The sequence below is a fragment of the Chelonia mydas genome, chromosome 16, assembly GCF_015237465.2.
Source record: "Chelonia mydas isolate rCheMyd1 chromosome 16, rCheMyd1.pri.v2, whole genome shotgun sequence".
NCBI lineage: Eukaryota > Metazoa > Chordata > Testudines > Cheloniidae > Chelonia > Chelonia mydas.
In genome coordinates this window covers 15,106,261-15,123,905 of record NC_057857.1, presented here as the reverse complement: position 1 = coordinate 15,123,905, position 17,645 = coordinate 15,106,261, and the positions used below count along the sequence as shown (strand labels likewise).

The 17,645-nt window shown below is 44.7% G+C and overlaps 1 protein-coding gene across 5 annotated transcripts in view; it reads left to right on the top strand.

The window, feature by feature from the left end:
- The window catches only part of RAPGEF1 (Rap guanine nucleotide exchange factor 1), a 120,331-nt gene that overhangs the window by 87,783 nt on the left and 14,903 nt on the right, over positions 1 to 17,645 (top strand). For 3 of the 5 annotated variants that reach the window (XM_037879703.2, XM_037879702.2, XM_043530298.1), the window contains 5 exons: positions 8,598 to 8,873; positions 10,487 to 10,579; positions 12,560 to 12,648; positions 13,987 to 14,095; positions 16,186 to 16,261. In XM_037879703.2, the coding sequence (XP_037735631.1) occupies positions 8,598 to 8,873; positions 10,487 to 10,579; positions 12,560 to 12,648; positions 13,987 to 14,095; positions 16,186 to 16,261 (643 nt within the window). The remainder of the gene's footprint in view (positions 1 to 8,597; positions 8,874 to 10,486; positions 10,580 to 12,559; positions 12,649 to 13,986; positions 14,096 to 16,185; positions 16,262 to 17,645) is intronic. The other 2 variants (XM_037879704.2, XM_037879705.2) reach the window with 2 other exon arrangements.

The following is a 17,645-nucleotide window of genomic DNA, read 5'->3' as shown; positions in this document are numbered from 1 at the left end:
CTTTCCTCTGTGACGGCTGTCTTTCCCCCCTGCCCTCCTTTTCCTGTTCTCCTCCCACTTTCACCAGGGCTGCATGATTTGGGGTCCCACCATGGTAAGGAAAGTTGGCTTGCAAACACAGACCCTTCAGGTAAGCACTTTAGGCAGGGTTGGGATGCCCTACTGTTTCAGGGTCAGGCTGGTTGGTTGTGATTGTGAGGAATGCTATGCTGTAGTCTCCCTTTTCCCTTCCTCCATAAAAGCCTTTGGGGTTTCATTAGCCCTTCCCCTTTGTACGGTTCACAGCAGCTTGCCTTCTGGATCTCTTCTCCTGCTTCATCTCAGCTGCATGATATGCCTGTTCATTGTACCAATGCTCGCTTGCCTGCAGCCTCCCAAAACAGTACCATTTAGCAGGGCAGATGTCTCCCAGAGCTGGGGCTTTGTTCACAAGAAAGGGAAGCCACCTCTTCTGTGTCTGGGGATCTTTTTCTGTCCCAACACCTTTGTGCCTGCCCCCAACACTTTTGCAGGGGGCATCCTAGACCACTGACAAGTACCTCTCCAGTAGACCCCTGGGTGTTTGGTGGAGAGGGATAACTTCCTTGAGGAGCATGCTCTGACTGACTGACTGATGGTGGCATTTTTTGCATTGCTTTTTCATCCAGAGGCTAAGGCCCAGCCTTTACTCTGGTCTATTTGACAGTCCCCAGAGCAGGGCCAAGACCATAAGTCAGTGAGAATGCTGACCTTTCTCTTGCAGGAAGTGGTGGTCCGCGTATTTGTAGGAAGAGCTGCTTTTTCTTTGGTGGTTTTATAGTGTTTGAAGGAACCCACTGGACCTCTCCTAGTTTCTATTAGAGTTTGGATTTTGTTTTTCTTTGGAGGCGTGCAGATCAGCTTGTGAGCCCTTTGGTAACCAGTATTCTGGCTGTCTGGGAACGATGGGGAGGCTACAGCTTGTAGGGGCTTTTTCTTTTACAGCCAGACTAACAAAGGTTTTGTGGTGACTGGGGTGAGAGTTAATTCCCTTTTAACTGAGCAGCACCGAAGCTGTATGTTTGAACTGGCCAGGGGTTCCCCATTTTGAAGCATTGCTAGGGGAGGGAAGAATTCCCTTCAGTTCCAGCTCTCACGTTAGTTGGGGCCTCAGAGAATTTGAGGGTTTTTCTCCCTTTCTGTTATACTTTTTAATGTGTTCCATAGGGAAACAGTTTTCCAGAGGCCTGATTTTTCCATTGTTGGGTTAAAATCTGCCTTTGTCAACCACTAACATTGTTTTTGCCCCTCTTTGCAGGAACTTGTGGCAGGGGTAATGGCTCTTATTGGATAGAGGCAGATCCAGAGTGGATCAAGTCTTTTTTCCACCAACTCTGGTTCAGGTCTGACCTTCCACCCACAGAGGTGCTGTTTGTAATATGGGTTGATATCGTAAGGATCTGCTGCACAGTCTTGCCCACACTTTGGAGAGTCACGGTCACAAGTCGTATTGGTGGGACTAGTCTCAACTGGATTGTTTGGTTAATGTCTTGTTAAGGAATCCCATCTCTTGTTTTTGGGCTGTTTTCTGTTGCGAGATGGTAGAAAAGGAGGTGTACAATAGGAAATTGGTAATTGCTGTAGTTTTCCTTCCTCCTGCAGTTCACCCTCCTTCACTCTTGTGGAGGTGGGTATTGTCCTTCGTTTCAGCATCTCTTTGGTTGATTCTGGAAGTGGGTGGGCTGGTGTCTTGAATGGCAGACTTCAAGCCTCATTGCTTCCTGGCAGCTGGAGAATGATGCATAGGAGCACTAATGGTGAGCATATCAGAAATCAACGGAAACACAAGGTACACCACTGTGTGTCAGCGTGTTTTCCATTGAACAGTGCAGGAAGGCTTCAAACAAATCCAATTACCACTGGGTAGTTTTTCCTTACTCAAGTGTCTGTTTGCAATTGCAGCAGGTTCAGCAGACTTGTACTTGTATGTACATCTAATGGAAAACTGTCTTCATCCTTGACTATGGAGAAATTACATGTCTCTCTCAAACTGTTTTTAAAAGTGAGAAAAGTTGCAAATACCTTTCTAGAAACTGAACTGGCTTCTCAACTCTTGCAGACGGTGCAAATAGTTTCCCTATGGAAACGCTGCAGTTCAGTACTCAGCTGTCACTACTTCTAGAAGTTCTTTGGTAAATTGAGCAAGATCACAGAAAATTCTCAACAGCTGATGTTCTTTTTTTTTTCTTTAGTGTTCTTGTATGCTCAGCTATGAGTGTTTAGAGTCGGGCATATCCAGTGTACATTTCTCCCCCGCTCCTCCCATTGCTTCTGCTCACAGAGCTCAGTTCTGACCTACAACACTCCCTGCTACTCGAGTCCTGAGCGGAGACTGCCAGTTGTGCAGAGTGATATGGTGGTTCAGTGATGCAAAAAATTATCTGTTGGGGACTAGAATTAGATCATGTTCAATTCACTTGTGACTTCAACGGGATTTGACTCATTACTTTGAAAAAAGATTTGCATGCATGCAATCACCTGTCAATCTCTCAGCATTGTTTTGCTTTTCCTGTTTTGTTTCCCTTCTGCTTTTATATGTATTTCCACAGCAGGATTGCATGATGGTATTAATAGTGCTGTGACATACTGGCATCACTGAGTCTTGCCTGTGAAAACCACGTCCTCCAGTGGCTTAGTTTTGTGCATAAAATCGGAACCATACCTCTTGCTCAGCAGATATAGTTAAGTGCAGCCCTCTTTTGCTATATAAACTCCATTCCACTCTAGAAGTCGTATTTCTGCCTCTCCTGTGCAGAGGCCTCAAGCTCTGCCTTGTAAAAAGCTATGTGCTATGTCTGGCGGTGGTATTTACATTGCAACCATTAATGCTGTGTCTGTGCATCAGACTGTGTTCTCATAGCTTCAAAAGAAAGTGAAATTAGCACTGCTGATGGCGTTTGCAAAGAGAAACCAGCACCATAGCACTGATGATGAGGCTTACAAAGAGAAGCCAGGATTGTAGCACTGTCAATGGGGCCTATAAATGTTTTTATTTATCCCATATTTTCCTTGTGGAGATATTAGAAACCCAGCTCTAGATAAGTAAAGCTTTGCTTTTGTGTGTTCTCTCTCAATTTAGCATGGAGGCCACCCACACAGGGGAATAAAAAACTTGGGCCATTCATCTGCTACACTACTCAGCATTTAAAAAGAGTGAGGTGAGTTGTGTGGCCAGGGCAGAGGCTGTGCAGAGAGATGTTCAAGCAGAAGGGGCTACTGCCTTTCTCGTGGCAGAGTTTGGAGCCATTCACTGTTGGAGCATTTCCGTCCTCATTACCAAGAGTAACTAGAGCTCCAGTATTGCCGCAGGAGATAAGTTCTTTCCAGTATTTCGCTGTGCATTTGCAATCTAGGGCACAGCAGCCTTGTATAAGGCCCATTGCTCTTTAAACATGGGGGGCTGCCGTGGAAGCTGGGTGTCCAGTTCTAGCTAATAGTCGGTACAGTCTGGAACTAGCTGTAGCAGAGAGGATCAGAAGATCCGTAACAGCTTCATATTTTAAAAATACCGGGCTCTGGCTGACCTGGTGGGTGTAGAGTGGAGTCGGGATAAACTTGCAAGGGAACTCAGCTGGGTTGCTAACAAGGCTGTTGCTGGGAAGGCAAACAGTGTGTGTGACTACTGATGCTGTAAATGCTCTGTCAGCCGATTAATTGAGTCCAGCTCTGGATTTATGAGGTAGATGACTACATCTCAGCATCAATTAACAGGGACCTGTAAACACCCTGTCCTGGCTGCTGTGTGTAGTCACACCTCCCCAATAGGAGTAGAGCAACATCACACCTGCAATACATGCATAGTGGGTTCGTCTGCTGCCAGCTAATCCAAGGTAATGTTTATAGCCTCCCTGTCCACTGGGACACCCTGAGACTCTGAGGAGATTAATGGTGTAAAGATGTTGTTTTAACAGTGGTGTCCCCCAGTCCCTTCTGCAGCCCTGACAAAAATCGACGCAAACAGTTGGAAATATTCAGTGATGCAATTCCTGAAGTCCTGCCACAAAAAACAAGACACTGAGTCGAAATGATTTTAGTGTCAGGTAAGCTTTCAGGTGTGGGCAAGCTTGCTCCCTGTTGTCCTTGTGAGATAAGACCACTCCTGTCTCAAACCCAGTGCTCATTGTAGTGCCTTCAGAATGGCAGATGATACATGAATGCACTGACAGATGGGGGAGAAGGGATTCCTTATATCTGTGTTATGCACAGCACATGTCATAGTCTCCTCTGGCCTAATTTAATTGAGGACCACAGAAATATTAAACTGCCTCCCCAAAACAATTTCTGAATATACATGTGAATGTATGTAGGACTTCACTTGTGTTGGCTTTCTATAGCCACCCATCCATGCCTAGTGAGGAGAGAGAAGCAAATAAACCTGGGCCGGAACTTCATTTTAGGGAATAACGGTAGAGTTGCACATTGGTGCTACCTCTTCTAGTGCTGGTAGTTGGCAGCATCTCTTGGGAGGCTGTGCTGGAGCAGTACTAGTCTCAGGCAGCCTGGCATTAGCATGGCATGAGTTTGGGGAGAGTTAAATGCTCTTCCCAAAGGCTCAGGGTGCACACTGCATGCTTTCTGGCTTCCCTGAAGATTATTTGGAAGTATTCAGCTTACAAGCAAGCAAAGCTGTGGAGTTTGAGTCTGTCTCAATGCAGCCAGAGCCAAAGTCTTGCTGACCCTGCAGAAGCCTCTCAGAAATGGGAAGAACAACCAGCCCTAACCAGTTTCCAAGATGAACTCTCAGCTGTGATTTTTGTTGTTGTTGTTGCAATTCTCTTGAGTGAACGGACTCTCCTCTCCTCCCACTCCCAGTCAATATGGTTTTAAAAGAGCAGCCGTGTTTCTAGGAGAAATCTCTAGTACTCAGACCCTGTTGAAGTCATTGTAGCAGCCCATGCTGCAGCTGTGTGCTAGGCTGGAGATTAGCAGAAATGGGAACCATATGGAACAGTAATTCAAACACTGGGTGTTTTCCCCCTTTAAAAGTACGCTTCATGCTTGGCTCTTGTCCCAGCATGACTGCATAGTTTGAATTCCAGAGCTGCTCACAGGCAGGCTGAAATGTAGCAAAAAGGAGGGGCCTTGCTGGCTTGTTTTGTAAAAGACCCAGTATCCCAAAATTGTTAGGCAAGGTTAATTAATGGCAGCCTACAGAGGGTCCCCTGCACTGCTTCCTTCATAGCAGCAAGCTGAGTTCTTGTTTGTATCCTGTAAAGATCATGTAATAATAGATTTTGTGTTTCTTTGATACCATGTTTTACAGTAACATCTACAAACCCCATTTTGAGATTACGTTTTACGGGGCTATGGAGGACAGAGAAGAGAGACCTATTAAGTACAGAACTTTGTCTGTATTAATTAACCCATATCCATCCCAATTTTTGAATCTAATGTATATTTGGGCACTAAAGTGCTTTTGAATTGAAACTAATATCTATCTTAAACCAGTTGAGACAGACACTGTGCAAGCTTCCTTCACAAGCCCTCGTAGTATGGCTCAGTCTCAACCCTCAACATCTACCAGTTCCGTCTGCCTCAGTGCAGCACACTGATCCTCTAGAGCAGTGGTTCTCAACGACCAGTCTGTGGGCCAGCGCTGGTCCCTGAGCACTCCCTGACACTGTTTAGGAAGGCAGCAAGCCGATCCCTCATATCAAAAAGGTTGAGAAACACTGCGGTAGACTTAGCCAAGGCCTAAGCTAAACCTGCCAGTTTTGTCAGGTACAGTAAAAGCTGTTTTATCCGACACTTCACCAACCAGAAAGCTCTATAAACCGGCATTTCTGATCTTCATTGAAATTCCGGTTTATAGTCCGGTTGGCGCGGGGCCGGTACTTACTATGAATGTTTTGCTCTGTCCAAAATGGATTAGATTTAAGCTACCAGTTTCCTTACACTTGCGACCTAAATCAACTCTGAAGCTCATCTCCAAAGACGAAATGCTAGTTCATAAACCCCCTCTGCTATAGAAATAAATGAGTCTGATTTTGAGTTCAGCATTGTCTAGTAATTAGAGCAGGGCAATTGAAGGTCAGGAGGCCTGGCTTCTACTCCCAACCCTACTGTTAACTTTCTCTGTGGGCTTGGTCAAGCTATTTAGGTCCTCTTTGTGCTCAGTTTCCCAGTCTGTTTAATGAGAGATAATAGCTGCCTTTTGCAAAGCACTTTGAGATCCTCAGATGAAATGTACTATGTAAGTGCAAAGTTATATATATTGTATTGTGTATAAGTCTCCTGTCCTCTGCAGCAGCAGGAAGTCCATCCTGAGGAAGGCTCCCTAGGAGGATAAAGATGGGTTAGTTGGGACGCAGGTCATGGTTGGGATGAAGATTTGCTTTAATTGGAGCAGAGAAATTCCATTGTTATGACCACAGTGTTAAAAGTGCAGCTGAGCTGCCTTTCATTGTGGGTATTTGGTAGCTAGTCCACGTTCCCCATTCACATTGCTCCCCTTCCTAATTGAAGACTAGCCTGGAGCATGTGGCATTATCAGAATGCTAACACCAGTGAGATCATGAAATATCAGGGGGACAGGGCAGCCAGAATCAATCTGCTGAGCCAGAATGATGTCATGAGCCTGGAGGCTTCCTAGGGATTTAGCGTTTTGTGCCAGGCAAGTGAAAATGAATAAAAGTGGAGCCTTTATGCAAACAGATGAAAGTAAATATGGAGATTAGACCTGTCAGCGTTACTAAGGCCACCCCAAAAGTTGACATCTGTAAAGAAATGGGCAGGAAGGGAGACGAGCAGGCCCTGGAGCTGGACTCCTCTTAGCTACATGCATGTGGGAAGGATTTGCTTTTTTATTTTTTTTGGTCTAGTCTTTTTAGCTCTGTTTCCAAAGCCCCCCCCCTCTATTCTTGTCTGTGGTGTCTTGCGATTCAGTCTAGGCTCTGGAAACACAGAGAGAGACTAGCTCAGGCTCCACACACAACACAAGAAGGGGAAACTACTCAAGGAGTAAGGTAAAATCTAGCTACTGACCTTTTCATTTTGTTTCATTATCACTTTGTAGTGGTAAAGCTTTAATACTCAGGCCCTGGTCTGAGGCATGTCTTGATTTCTCCTTGGTTTAGAATTTACTGCCATTGTACATTTAAATGTTTCCAAGATGAAAAATAAAGCTAAGGACTGAAACATACACATCCAAATGCTATCACCCTGCTTCAGGTGATGGACTTTGTTTTTGTGATCTGTTCACGCATCATCTATTAAGCACTGAGGTGGGCTGTTGAAATTCTGATAGTGAAAAAAGCTTGGTTTAAATTTTTGAGAGATCACTCCCCCTGGCTCCTTGCTCATAGTGTAGCAGCATTTCTATCCAGCCTGGTTTCAGGAACCAGTATTTGCACTTCTAGAAAATCGTAGCAAAGTACTCTGCTTATGCAAAAAGAAAAGGAGTACTACTCCTTTTCTTTTTGCGAATACAGACTAACACGGCTGCTACTCTGAAATCTGCTTATGCAGTGCATTCAAGTCCATTGTCAGCAACATGTACAACAGTTTCCCCCAAGCTTTTTGGATGACTTGATTCTTCCTTCAGGCTTCCTGGCTACATTCCTGTGCATATTTTAAAATACACCCGTAACCATCAGATTTAGCCTCATTTGCCTCATTATTTAAATTCCTGCTTTTGAGTCATCCTGACTGCACTCCTCACCAGTAGCAAAGGTAGTGATTTGTGAGGGTTTTCTTGTAGCTCTCTTGGCATGGTGTACTCCCTGCACCTTACTCCCATTCAGTACTGTCTGGGTAAGAGTCTGAAAGCAAGGACGTGTGGCACAATAGTTTCATGTAGACTGTGTATTTGCTTTCATCTCGTCCCCAGTAGACTCTCTGAGAGCCACTGAATGAGAGGTTGGTTTTAATGTAGAGTTCATTGCTCCTCAGGGCAATTAGTACATCTCAAGTGGAAAGGAATAATGGCATCTGTGATTGTAACTTAACCTATCTTTCAGCATAACTTTGAAGACAATATTTAGACATTCTCGTCTGTGTTCTGCATGGTTCTAGATCTACGGAGCAGAATTTTCACAATAGCTGTTAAATTATATGGTTGCAGCAAACAGCCTCTTAAGTATATGTCCCATGTAAACCCATTGGAAAAGTAATATACACACAGAATACTTCTCTCTGTCTAGGTATTTATACCTCTCTCCTCATCATGCTATCTGTATGCCTGTGTCTCTCTTCACCAGCTCACATTTTTGGCAGGGTGCAGCTTTTGTCATTATTTGTACAAAAATAGCCAGAATCTCCCTTTCCAGCAATGACCGAAGACCTCCATTTGTCCCCTTTCCCTGTCTTCAGTAAGATGAGCAGCCTGCTAATCTAAAAGGAACATGCCTCACCTAGAGAAAACCTGGCACAGATGTCCCAGTTAGTGATTCCAGCTCTCATATGTGGATGATAAAATAATGCTGTCTCCGTTTAGTTTTGCCTCTCAACAAAGAGGTGCCTTTGTTAGAAATACCTTGTGCTGTCACTGCTAAACTACTATTAATCTAATTACTTTTTCTTTTGTCTGTCTCTCTTTCCCATCCTCCTTGTTTTTGTGTTGTTCGTTTTGCATCCTGTAGTACAAATCTGTGTTTAGGTCCTACTCACAGGATTTTGTGCCTCACAACCAAGCTTCCATTCCTCCTTTTCTTTCTTCTACCTCCTCTTCCACCCCGCCTTTTCCACCTGTCCATCAATCTCAGAGCTCTGACCTAGCCGTGCCAACCACAGCCAGCCAGTCACCAAGCACTGTGGATGTGCCAAACTCCTCTTCTCAGGAGAGCAGCTTTAACGGGAATGCTCCTGTCTGCCTTCCTTCTGAAACCTCTTTCACTGATTCTCTCCAGACATCTTCGGTGAGAATATCCAAAGAGATAATGCACCTTAACGCAAGGATGTGTTTTTAAAGAACTGTCACTTGTTTTAATACACATTTTAACTTAACCCAGGTGTGAGCTAAAGTTATTTCTTTGTGTGTGGGCAGAGAGATCGTTTGATATAAAAGTGAAGGTCACAAGTAATGAGAGAAACAGGCAGGTTGGAAACTTTCCCTAAATGTTAAACTGGTGGTGAAAGAGAGAGGTAAAGAAATAGGTGTAGCTGCCTCGGAGCATCGTGGAGTGAGTCTGAAGAAAGGAGAGGCAGAGCTTTTTAACATAAATCTGTTTAACACAGTAGTTCTTGACTCCTGGTTCATACGCACTCTGGTTGTGAGGACTTCAGGCTTTTGTGACTGCTACTCTAGGCTCCCCACCCCTGCCTTAATGATGAGCCTCTGGACTGGGCCTCAGTGCGTTATAACTGCTTACTGTCCTCTCTAATCTGCAACAGATTTGGGGGCTTCTCCAAACCCCCTTCTGACTGCAAGCAGCCTGAGCTTCATTGCTGGTTAGAGTGCACACCGTTGAATGGGCAGCATCGGGCACTGGTTGGCTCAGCCAGAGGTGTTAGCCTGATGATTTGTTTGGAGAACAGTATCCGTTTCGGCAACATTAGTTTAAGGTTCCAGATCTGTTAAGAAAACAGATGTGGAGGCTTGTGCGTGGCAGCTACATTTTTAAACTAAGCAGTTCCTCTTTCACTTGCCTGTAAAGACTAGAATTCAAGAGTCTCTGTTTCCCACAGAAAAGCTGAGATCAGGCACTTTACTGGTTTGCTTATGCTCAAATAAATTTGTTAGTCTCTAAGGTGCCACAAGTCCTCCTGTTCTTTTTACTGGTTTGGTGGTTCTGACTGTAGGGGGAGAACCTTCCTAAATTCAGGGCTTGTCAAGTAAGCAAAGGAGAAACTGATTTTTGGATTCTTCACTCCTAACTAACTACACTGTTGCATCTTCCTTGTTGTGGGACCTTCCTACAACACAGTCCCCACCCGACCTCCCAGTGTGGTTTTTGTCTTGCATTCATAGGTATGGTCTGAGCTGTGTTTTCAATGACATTTCCAAACTATGCTAAAATCCTATGCTATATAGCATGCTTTGGGAATGCAGTCTGGTCTTATCTACACTGCAAGATCAAGCCATGATTACTGTGGCAGGCCATAGAGTGTGTAGCTAGGTCCCATTGTGGTGTTTTTCTTTTAAACTATAAATGTTCAGCATCTGTAACTTTGAAGTCTGCATTTGCATTTGGCTACACTGTGATCTCCAACAGTTGGCTTCCACGGTAGCTCTCTCAAACCAATCCGCACTGCTCTCCTGCTGCTGATTGCCATACCTCTTGGCCTTCTGGATAGACCTTGTGAATTGGGAAATAGCGATTATCTCAGTGAAAGTACAGAGCCAGAAGAAAGTGGTGGCAGCCTTCCATCGGCGCCAGAGGAAAGGTTCCCAGCCTTAGTGCCAGTGGGTGGGGAGAGATCCTTTCTTGCCAGGGCCTGGGCCAGGCACGTTCACTTGCACACATTGTTAGGGTTAAGTGCTGGGCGAGGGGGCACCGTGACACATTTCCTTTCATCCTGTCTCCCATAGAGTGAAAACGCCAGTGAGGAGGCTGGTGAGGGTGAATACGTCAATCTGTATTCCTCTGGCCAAAGCAACGGGGAACTCCCTCACTCTGAAGGAGTAAGTAAACGGGAAGGGGCTGCTTGGTGCATGCTGAGTTCATGCAAAGCATAACATGCTTTTTATAAGTCTCTCCTGCATATTGTGGTGCTTCTGTGTTTTGCTGAATGTAATGCTTTAATGGTGGGCCATTCTGCTTGTCTGTTTTGGTTTCCTCTCTAGAGGGGAATCTCAATGTGGATGGAGAGCAGATGGTGCTTGCTTGACTTCAGAGATTTTGGGTGAATGTTTTTAAGAACATAGTGGTTGCTTTTCCTTTAATGCTGCTTCAGCGTGCTCTGCAGTTTGTTTAGGGCTGTGTGCACGAGGGTTGGGTTTTCTGGTGGTTTTTTTTTTTTTTTTTTTTTCTTTTCTGGAAAGGTACAAGCCTTGACTTGTGCAGCATCTTTGGCAGTGCCAGTTCTTTACTAATATTCTTAACTGCTTTGGCTTTTTTAAAATCAAGTCTTGTGTTTATAAAATGCCATCCTTTTTCATCATCGATGGGACATAAAGTAAGTGATTGATATAGTCTATTCACCCTTTCCTCCTCCTCCTCCTGCACAGGGCTCATCTTAGCTGTTTCCTACAAGAGACAGGGTAAATCACATCACAGGGGGTATCATCTGTATAGGCGTGGGAACTACGGGTGCGGGGGGTGCTGCAGAACCCTCAGGTTTTACATGGGGCTCCGCTCCTGGCCCTGTGCCCGGGGTCCCGGCTGCCAGCTCCGGGCCTGGGGTCCCAGCTGCCAGCCTCAGCCCCCTTACCCTTGTCCAGGTCCCCCCATTCCCAGAGTCAGCTCTGGAGGGCATGGACAGGAGTAAGGGGGGACGCAGCACCCCCACTATAAAAAGTGTTCTAGTGCCACTGATCATCTTCCTGTTATATTGTAGAAAATAGCGAAGGCAAAGATCTGCGAAGTTCTGTCTTGTCCACTCCTCTGCTCAGGTGGGATTGTTCACTGGAGTACACGATCTAGCGCTTATTCCTGTCTAGTTTTAAATATCTCAAGTAATGAGGCTCCTACCACTTCCCTTCTATCTACACCTCCGACAATCAGGCAATTCCCGCTCCTTGTTCATATCATCCAGCTAATTCTTAACAGTGAAATAAGACTTTATAACATTTCTCGCTATATGTAACTAAGCACAACTTTGCAGATACATAAAAATCCCAGACTTGACAGTAAAATTTCTAGGGTGATTCTGATAGAAAGGTGCTTTGAATCCTCTCAGGTTGATATGTTGAACCTCCAAGGATCACTCAGCATAGTGCTAAATAGCTCTCAACTACAGCACTGTAAAGTTAATAATCCCATTTACCTTTCATAGCTATTTTCCTCCTTAATAAATGGCTAATTTAAGGTGTATCTTTATTTGCTTTGAACTGTATACCTGCTATTATATGCCTTATGTTCAGATTGCTTTTTTTTTTTTTTTTTTTTTTTTTTTTTTTAACATTAGCATCATTTCCACAGCAGTTGAGCATCATTGCATAACCCCCTCTGATGGGAGAGATGAGGGAGGGAAGGTAGTTCACATCCACACATTATGACAAGTGGGACTTTTGGGGGCTGTAACTAGGAAGGAATTAGAAGAGGAAGAGGAGTTGCCGTGAAAAGTTTAGAGCTGTCTTGCAGAGTGCATTTAATTCAGTAGAAGGGAAGTACATTTCAACTGCAAGGTCTGATGAAAAAGTGTGGGGGGAAGTTTAAGATCCTGGTCAACAGCTGACTTGTGATTTGTAACTATCAGCATAATTTCACAACCTTAAAAGCAAACCAAAATAATTACATTAAAGTCTCCAGAGATGCTCCCAAATTTCCTGTCTAATTAACGTCTGTGTTTTCCTGGCATTTGGCATTAACTTGCATCAATCTTTAATCCCTCCATAGGAATTTACAGTAAAGGGCCATTTAGAGGCAGCCAGGTTGTGAGTGTGGGATGACCAGTGGTTGCAGGATCCCATGTAATGATCAAAAGCTTCTTTCTCTTATAGGAATCTCCCGCCATCAAAGACGGCCACCCCAAAGACTCCACTTCGCATAGCAGCACCACTGGGAAAGAAAGCAGAGATGGTGGTGAGAGGTGGGCCTGACCTGAACTTGCAGCTCCCCCTGCCCCACAAAACAGCAATGCCTGAGCAGGGCTATTTTAGTCCTACCCACTGCCAAACAAGCCACGTGTGTCATGTTCTGCCTTCAGAAAACTTGATATTGTCAAGATTTTTAGCCCATTAAATTAGACAGTCTCATGAGAAACGGATCCCACCTAACAAGGTAAATCCAGGCTGCGCAGGGTGATTTAACAAACCCATAGTGCTTGATGCAGCCCCTACGTAGGAGCAGCTGTGCTGGATCAGACACTCAGCCCAATCCTGTATCCTGTCTCTGACAGTGCCCAGTCCCAGCTACTTCTGAGAAAAGGTGCAAGAAACCCTGTATTAGGCAGTTACAGAATTACCTACCCAAAGGAAGTTTCTTCCTGACCTTGTTAGAGATTAGCTCATACCCGGAAGCAGGAGGGTTTATATCCCTTCCAGGCTCTACGTTATTTTGAAATCCTCATTCTAAATAAACAAAGAGGCAATGCATGTTGGTACAACACACACAGTAATTTTTGTCTCTGTCCCAATGAAGTTGACAGTTGCTTTAAGGGTTTTAATCATTGCAATGAAGGAAGCGACACAACAATTCTCATACTAAGCTTAGTTTCTGATGAAAATATAGACTGCTCCATGGTGCTTCAGACACTGGGGTAGGGGTGGCTTTGGAGGATTTTCACATAGTATTATAGGAAGCCAGGCAGGGGGAATCTGTACAAGATACGACAAGAGCACCTCCCCTTGGAGCTAGGGAGTGCTAGGGAGGCAGCTGTATAACACAGGAAGAGAAACCGTTAGAACCTCTGTCATGTCTTCCAGCTGAGAGAAAGCTTGTTGTCTCAGCCCTCTGCCAGCAAAACAGATTATGAACTAATTTAAAGAGATACTCCAGCCATGGACAGTCTATTTTCCCACATCCATAAGTTTGCAGAATCACTTGGCTTCCTGGTTCTCGTGCTGTAATAACATGAAGGATGATGTGGCAGACAGTGCATGGAGACGCTGAAGTGTGCAGTCATGCATGCTGTAGTTTAATTCTATTTAATAGCCAGAAATCCGGCTGGACAAGTGCTCTGTTCCTGAAAGTTTCATTTATCAGCCCCGGTCTTTCTCCTTTCCCAGGGATGCAAAAAGCCATAGTATTAGTATCCGACACTCAGATTTGTTTGCAGGGGGTTTCCCTGACTTTGGGAGTATCAGACTTCCTGTATTCTCTGGGCCATTTAATGAAGGCCTGGACACTGTGCTCTCAATGTGGCCTGGCTCTCTGCTTCGCCATCTATATGATTAATGATCCTGATGGTCTTTTGCTTCTCTTCCAGGCAGCAGAAGTCACCGGATGCTTTGGAATCATCGCTAGAGGAGGAGGTAGATGAGCTGACCCTGATTGACCACAATGAAATTATGGCTCGGCTGACATTGAAGCAGGAGGTAGGTGCCTGCAAGAGTCACTTTCATGCTCCTTGGTTTGTGCTTTAATGAAATCTGGTTGACCATGAGTGCAGAGAAGGAGAATCAAACAGTCAGCCTCTGTGCAAGCTAATAGGAAAAACTGGTTTGCAGAAGCAACGAGTTGCAGCTTTTTTGTGTAAACTGTGCTGAAAGCAGATGAGACACCAGCATGGAAAGGAAGCATCGGCATCAGACCATGAGTTCATTAACAAAGCACGGGCCGTCTCATTGAACACCAGCACGTTCTTATGTCTTCCACCTCTTCAGCCTGTACCGGCATCCGAAATGCAACAGCTGAGATTCCAAGGGCTTGTCTATGCTGGGCCCCAGTGCACGCTATAGAGTTATGAATTGCAGAGAGCACCAAAATTTTGCATTCAAACTGCCCCGTGTGGATGCTGCTGACATGAATGAAAATGAAACTGTTTGAAAGAGGACTATGTTTACATGAACTAGGTACCATGTTAATGCGAACTAGGTACCTTTTCATCCACGCCAGCAGCATCCACCTGGGGCAGTTCGAGTGCAACATTTTGGTGCGCTCTACGTTTCATAACTCGATAACCTGCACTGCAGCTCAGTGTACACATAGCCTGTGGTAAATACAGTAATTAAACATGGGTGTGTAGTCAGGTTGATTAGTTGCTGTATTTGTAAGTGTGAATGAAGGTTTAGCATATGGATTAGTCTCCAGCAGGAAGTTGCACTAAGTGTATTTAGTTTCCGAATTGTTAAATGGCTTCAGAGGTGCAAACTACTCAGCAAAATAGCTGTTCCTGCACTTGAGAAACAACTTGGTTTCTGGCCTGAGTGCGTTGACAGACATCTACACTTGCTTGCTGATATTCCGAACTAAGCTATTTCTGATGCAGGGCTCAAGGGAATATACAAGGCCTTTGAAGCTTTCAGACTGTCAGGGGGCCGTTCTGGAAAACAGAAACAATATATCATTTACTGGCACTTACGGGAGTGTTGTTTGGACAGCCAAGATCTGCAGGAGAGCTGGAAGCTATTATTCATTCTTTAAGTGGTATTTCATAAGCCTTGCCAGAAGTTCACCTGAAAAATCACATCTTAGGCACAGTTGCTCCATGTATGTAAATCAGGAGTATTTCCAGTGCTGTGTATACTGGAGTGGCAAAGAAATAGCCCAAGGGAGCCAGGTAGTATTCCAGTCTCTTCCCTGCAGGAATATTCCATGTAAAGCCCTTAAGAATTATGTAGTTTTATATAAGTTTAGTAGTGTGCTACTTCTACACGTACAACAGAGGGAGAGGATGTTTGGTATGGTGGTGAGGCAGGGGACTGGGAAGCTAGGACACCTGAGTTCTATTCCCAGCACATGGACTTGGTTGAAGATGGCAGCAGACAGGTGACATCTAGCCAAATAGTTCCAGATTATAGAATTTTCATGCTCTATTTGCAGTTTTTTCAAACTAGACGAGCTTTGACATTCTAGAGACTGAAGCACCTTCTTTAAAGTTTGGAGATGTTTTTTTCCCCTCTTTTTCTCTTTCCTTTATAATCCCAATCCCCACCACGCACACCTGGGAAATTAAACATACGAGATTATTAATACAGCATCCGTTTGCACAGTTAAATATTCAAAAGTGAGGAAATGCCCAAGTTAAGGTTGAATGTGCAGCTTTCACTCTACGCCCTTTGCATCATAATGCATACAGACTGCCTCTGATGTATGAACGTGAGCTATTGCTGCTCCTTAATAGCCATTGGAGTGATCACCGGTGAGCAGCACAAAATATTTCTCTTCCGTCTGCTCACAGGCAAAGCATTTAGTTTTGCTGCACTTCCCAGCCTGGCCCAAGGAGTGAGTAACCCAGACTGCAGGTCAAAACTGAGTCCCCCTGTATGGCAGGCAGAACGCTCCCACTAGATCACAGGATTGGCCTGGTACTCGACACCTTGTCCCAGCTGACGCTTTGCTGCGGGAGTTGCAAGCAATGTGACGGGCTGTACAGGTTAGCGCTGCATTTTAGGCACTAAGGAATTAGGCCATGCTGAAGGGGGCTCAGTCTCCTGTGTGTAACATGTTTCTCTTCTCATTGCAGGGCGATGATGGCCCAGATGTTCGTGGTGGATCCGGGGATATCTTGCTAGTCCATGCGACTGAGACTGACAGGAAAGGTACGGTGAATGAAAGGGAGCAAGCTGGCAGTCTGCAGCTTGGTGTGGCTTTTTTCTGGTTGTGCTCTGAACCTCTGTAGTGTTGCCTGTCAATTGTATTACCATATGCAGATGTGGACAAAGGGGATGACTGCATTAATGTTGCGGAGGGGATTGTGTTTATCTCTGGTGAAACAGAGCAAAGCTGGATAAACTCTTGTACCATTCAATTCAACTGCAATGGGTTTTTTTAACTCTTCCGTGTCCAGAATCTAGCTCTGCAGAGCGAGGCATCCCAGTGCAAGCTAGTGCCACCATTGCCGTGGCATCACTCTACTTGCAAACGAATGTCGTTGAGTTAGGGAAGAATAATTGTGAATGGCACATTGTGTCATTGATTCAATTTTCATAGTGACGCTTGTACTCTGTAACCTATTGACTTCAGTTTAATGTTGGGGTGGGGATGACTTGAGTGAACTTAGCATTGAAGTGTGAGTAATATCATTGGATTGAGCCAAACGCACTGGGTGAGCTGTCCCAGCACTGTTCTACCAGTGCAATTCAAATTCAGCTGGAGCATCCTTCCTGGTCCAGCCCTGATCCTCTTACACATGGGCAACCAATCATGCCAACTTGAGTGGTGATTTGTCATCATGTATAAAAGTGGGACGTGGGTGGAGAGATTCTTTCATTTATTTGGATTTTACAGCACAGAATCTCATAATGTTAAACATTTTGCTTATTTTTAAGCACCGAACGCTCAAATTTTAACCATTCTATTCGCTACGCTAATTCTAACGATATATTTAATTGAACTATCCAGTTAACCCTCCAAATCCAGCTCCCCCAAACATCAACCCTCCCTCCCCAAGCCCTGTGAATAAAGATGGGCTTTGCAGCATTTCCAAAGAGTGAAAGTGAGACATTTGCACTGACCTAAACTGAGGAAGTTCTCCTGGATTGCCAGCCAGATATGCTCACCCACTGAGCCACTCAGCCCTCATATTTGATCATTTTAAAGAGGAATATCTTTCATTTTTAAGGTTTCAGAGTAGCAGCCGTGTTAGTTAGTATTTGCAAAAAGAAAAGGAGTACTTGTGGCACCTTAGAGACTAACCAATTTATTTGAGCATAAGCTTTCGTGAGCTACAGCTCACTTCATCGGATGCATCGGATGCACTCCGATGAAGTGAGCTGTAGCTCACGAAAGCTTATGCTCAAATAAATTGGTTAGTCTCTAAGGTGCCACAAGTACTCCTTTTCTTTTTTCATTTTTAAATGAACCCTATTTGTTCTGTAGCATTAGGCATTTGAGACTGGTAGCCAGCACCCTGCAGCCAGGCAGGACATGCTTTCCCCTACAGAAATATTCCTGACCTTTCCTGAAGCATAGGAGAAAATGGTG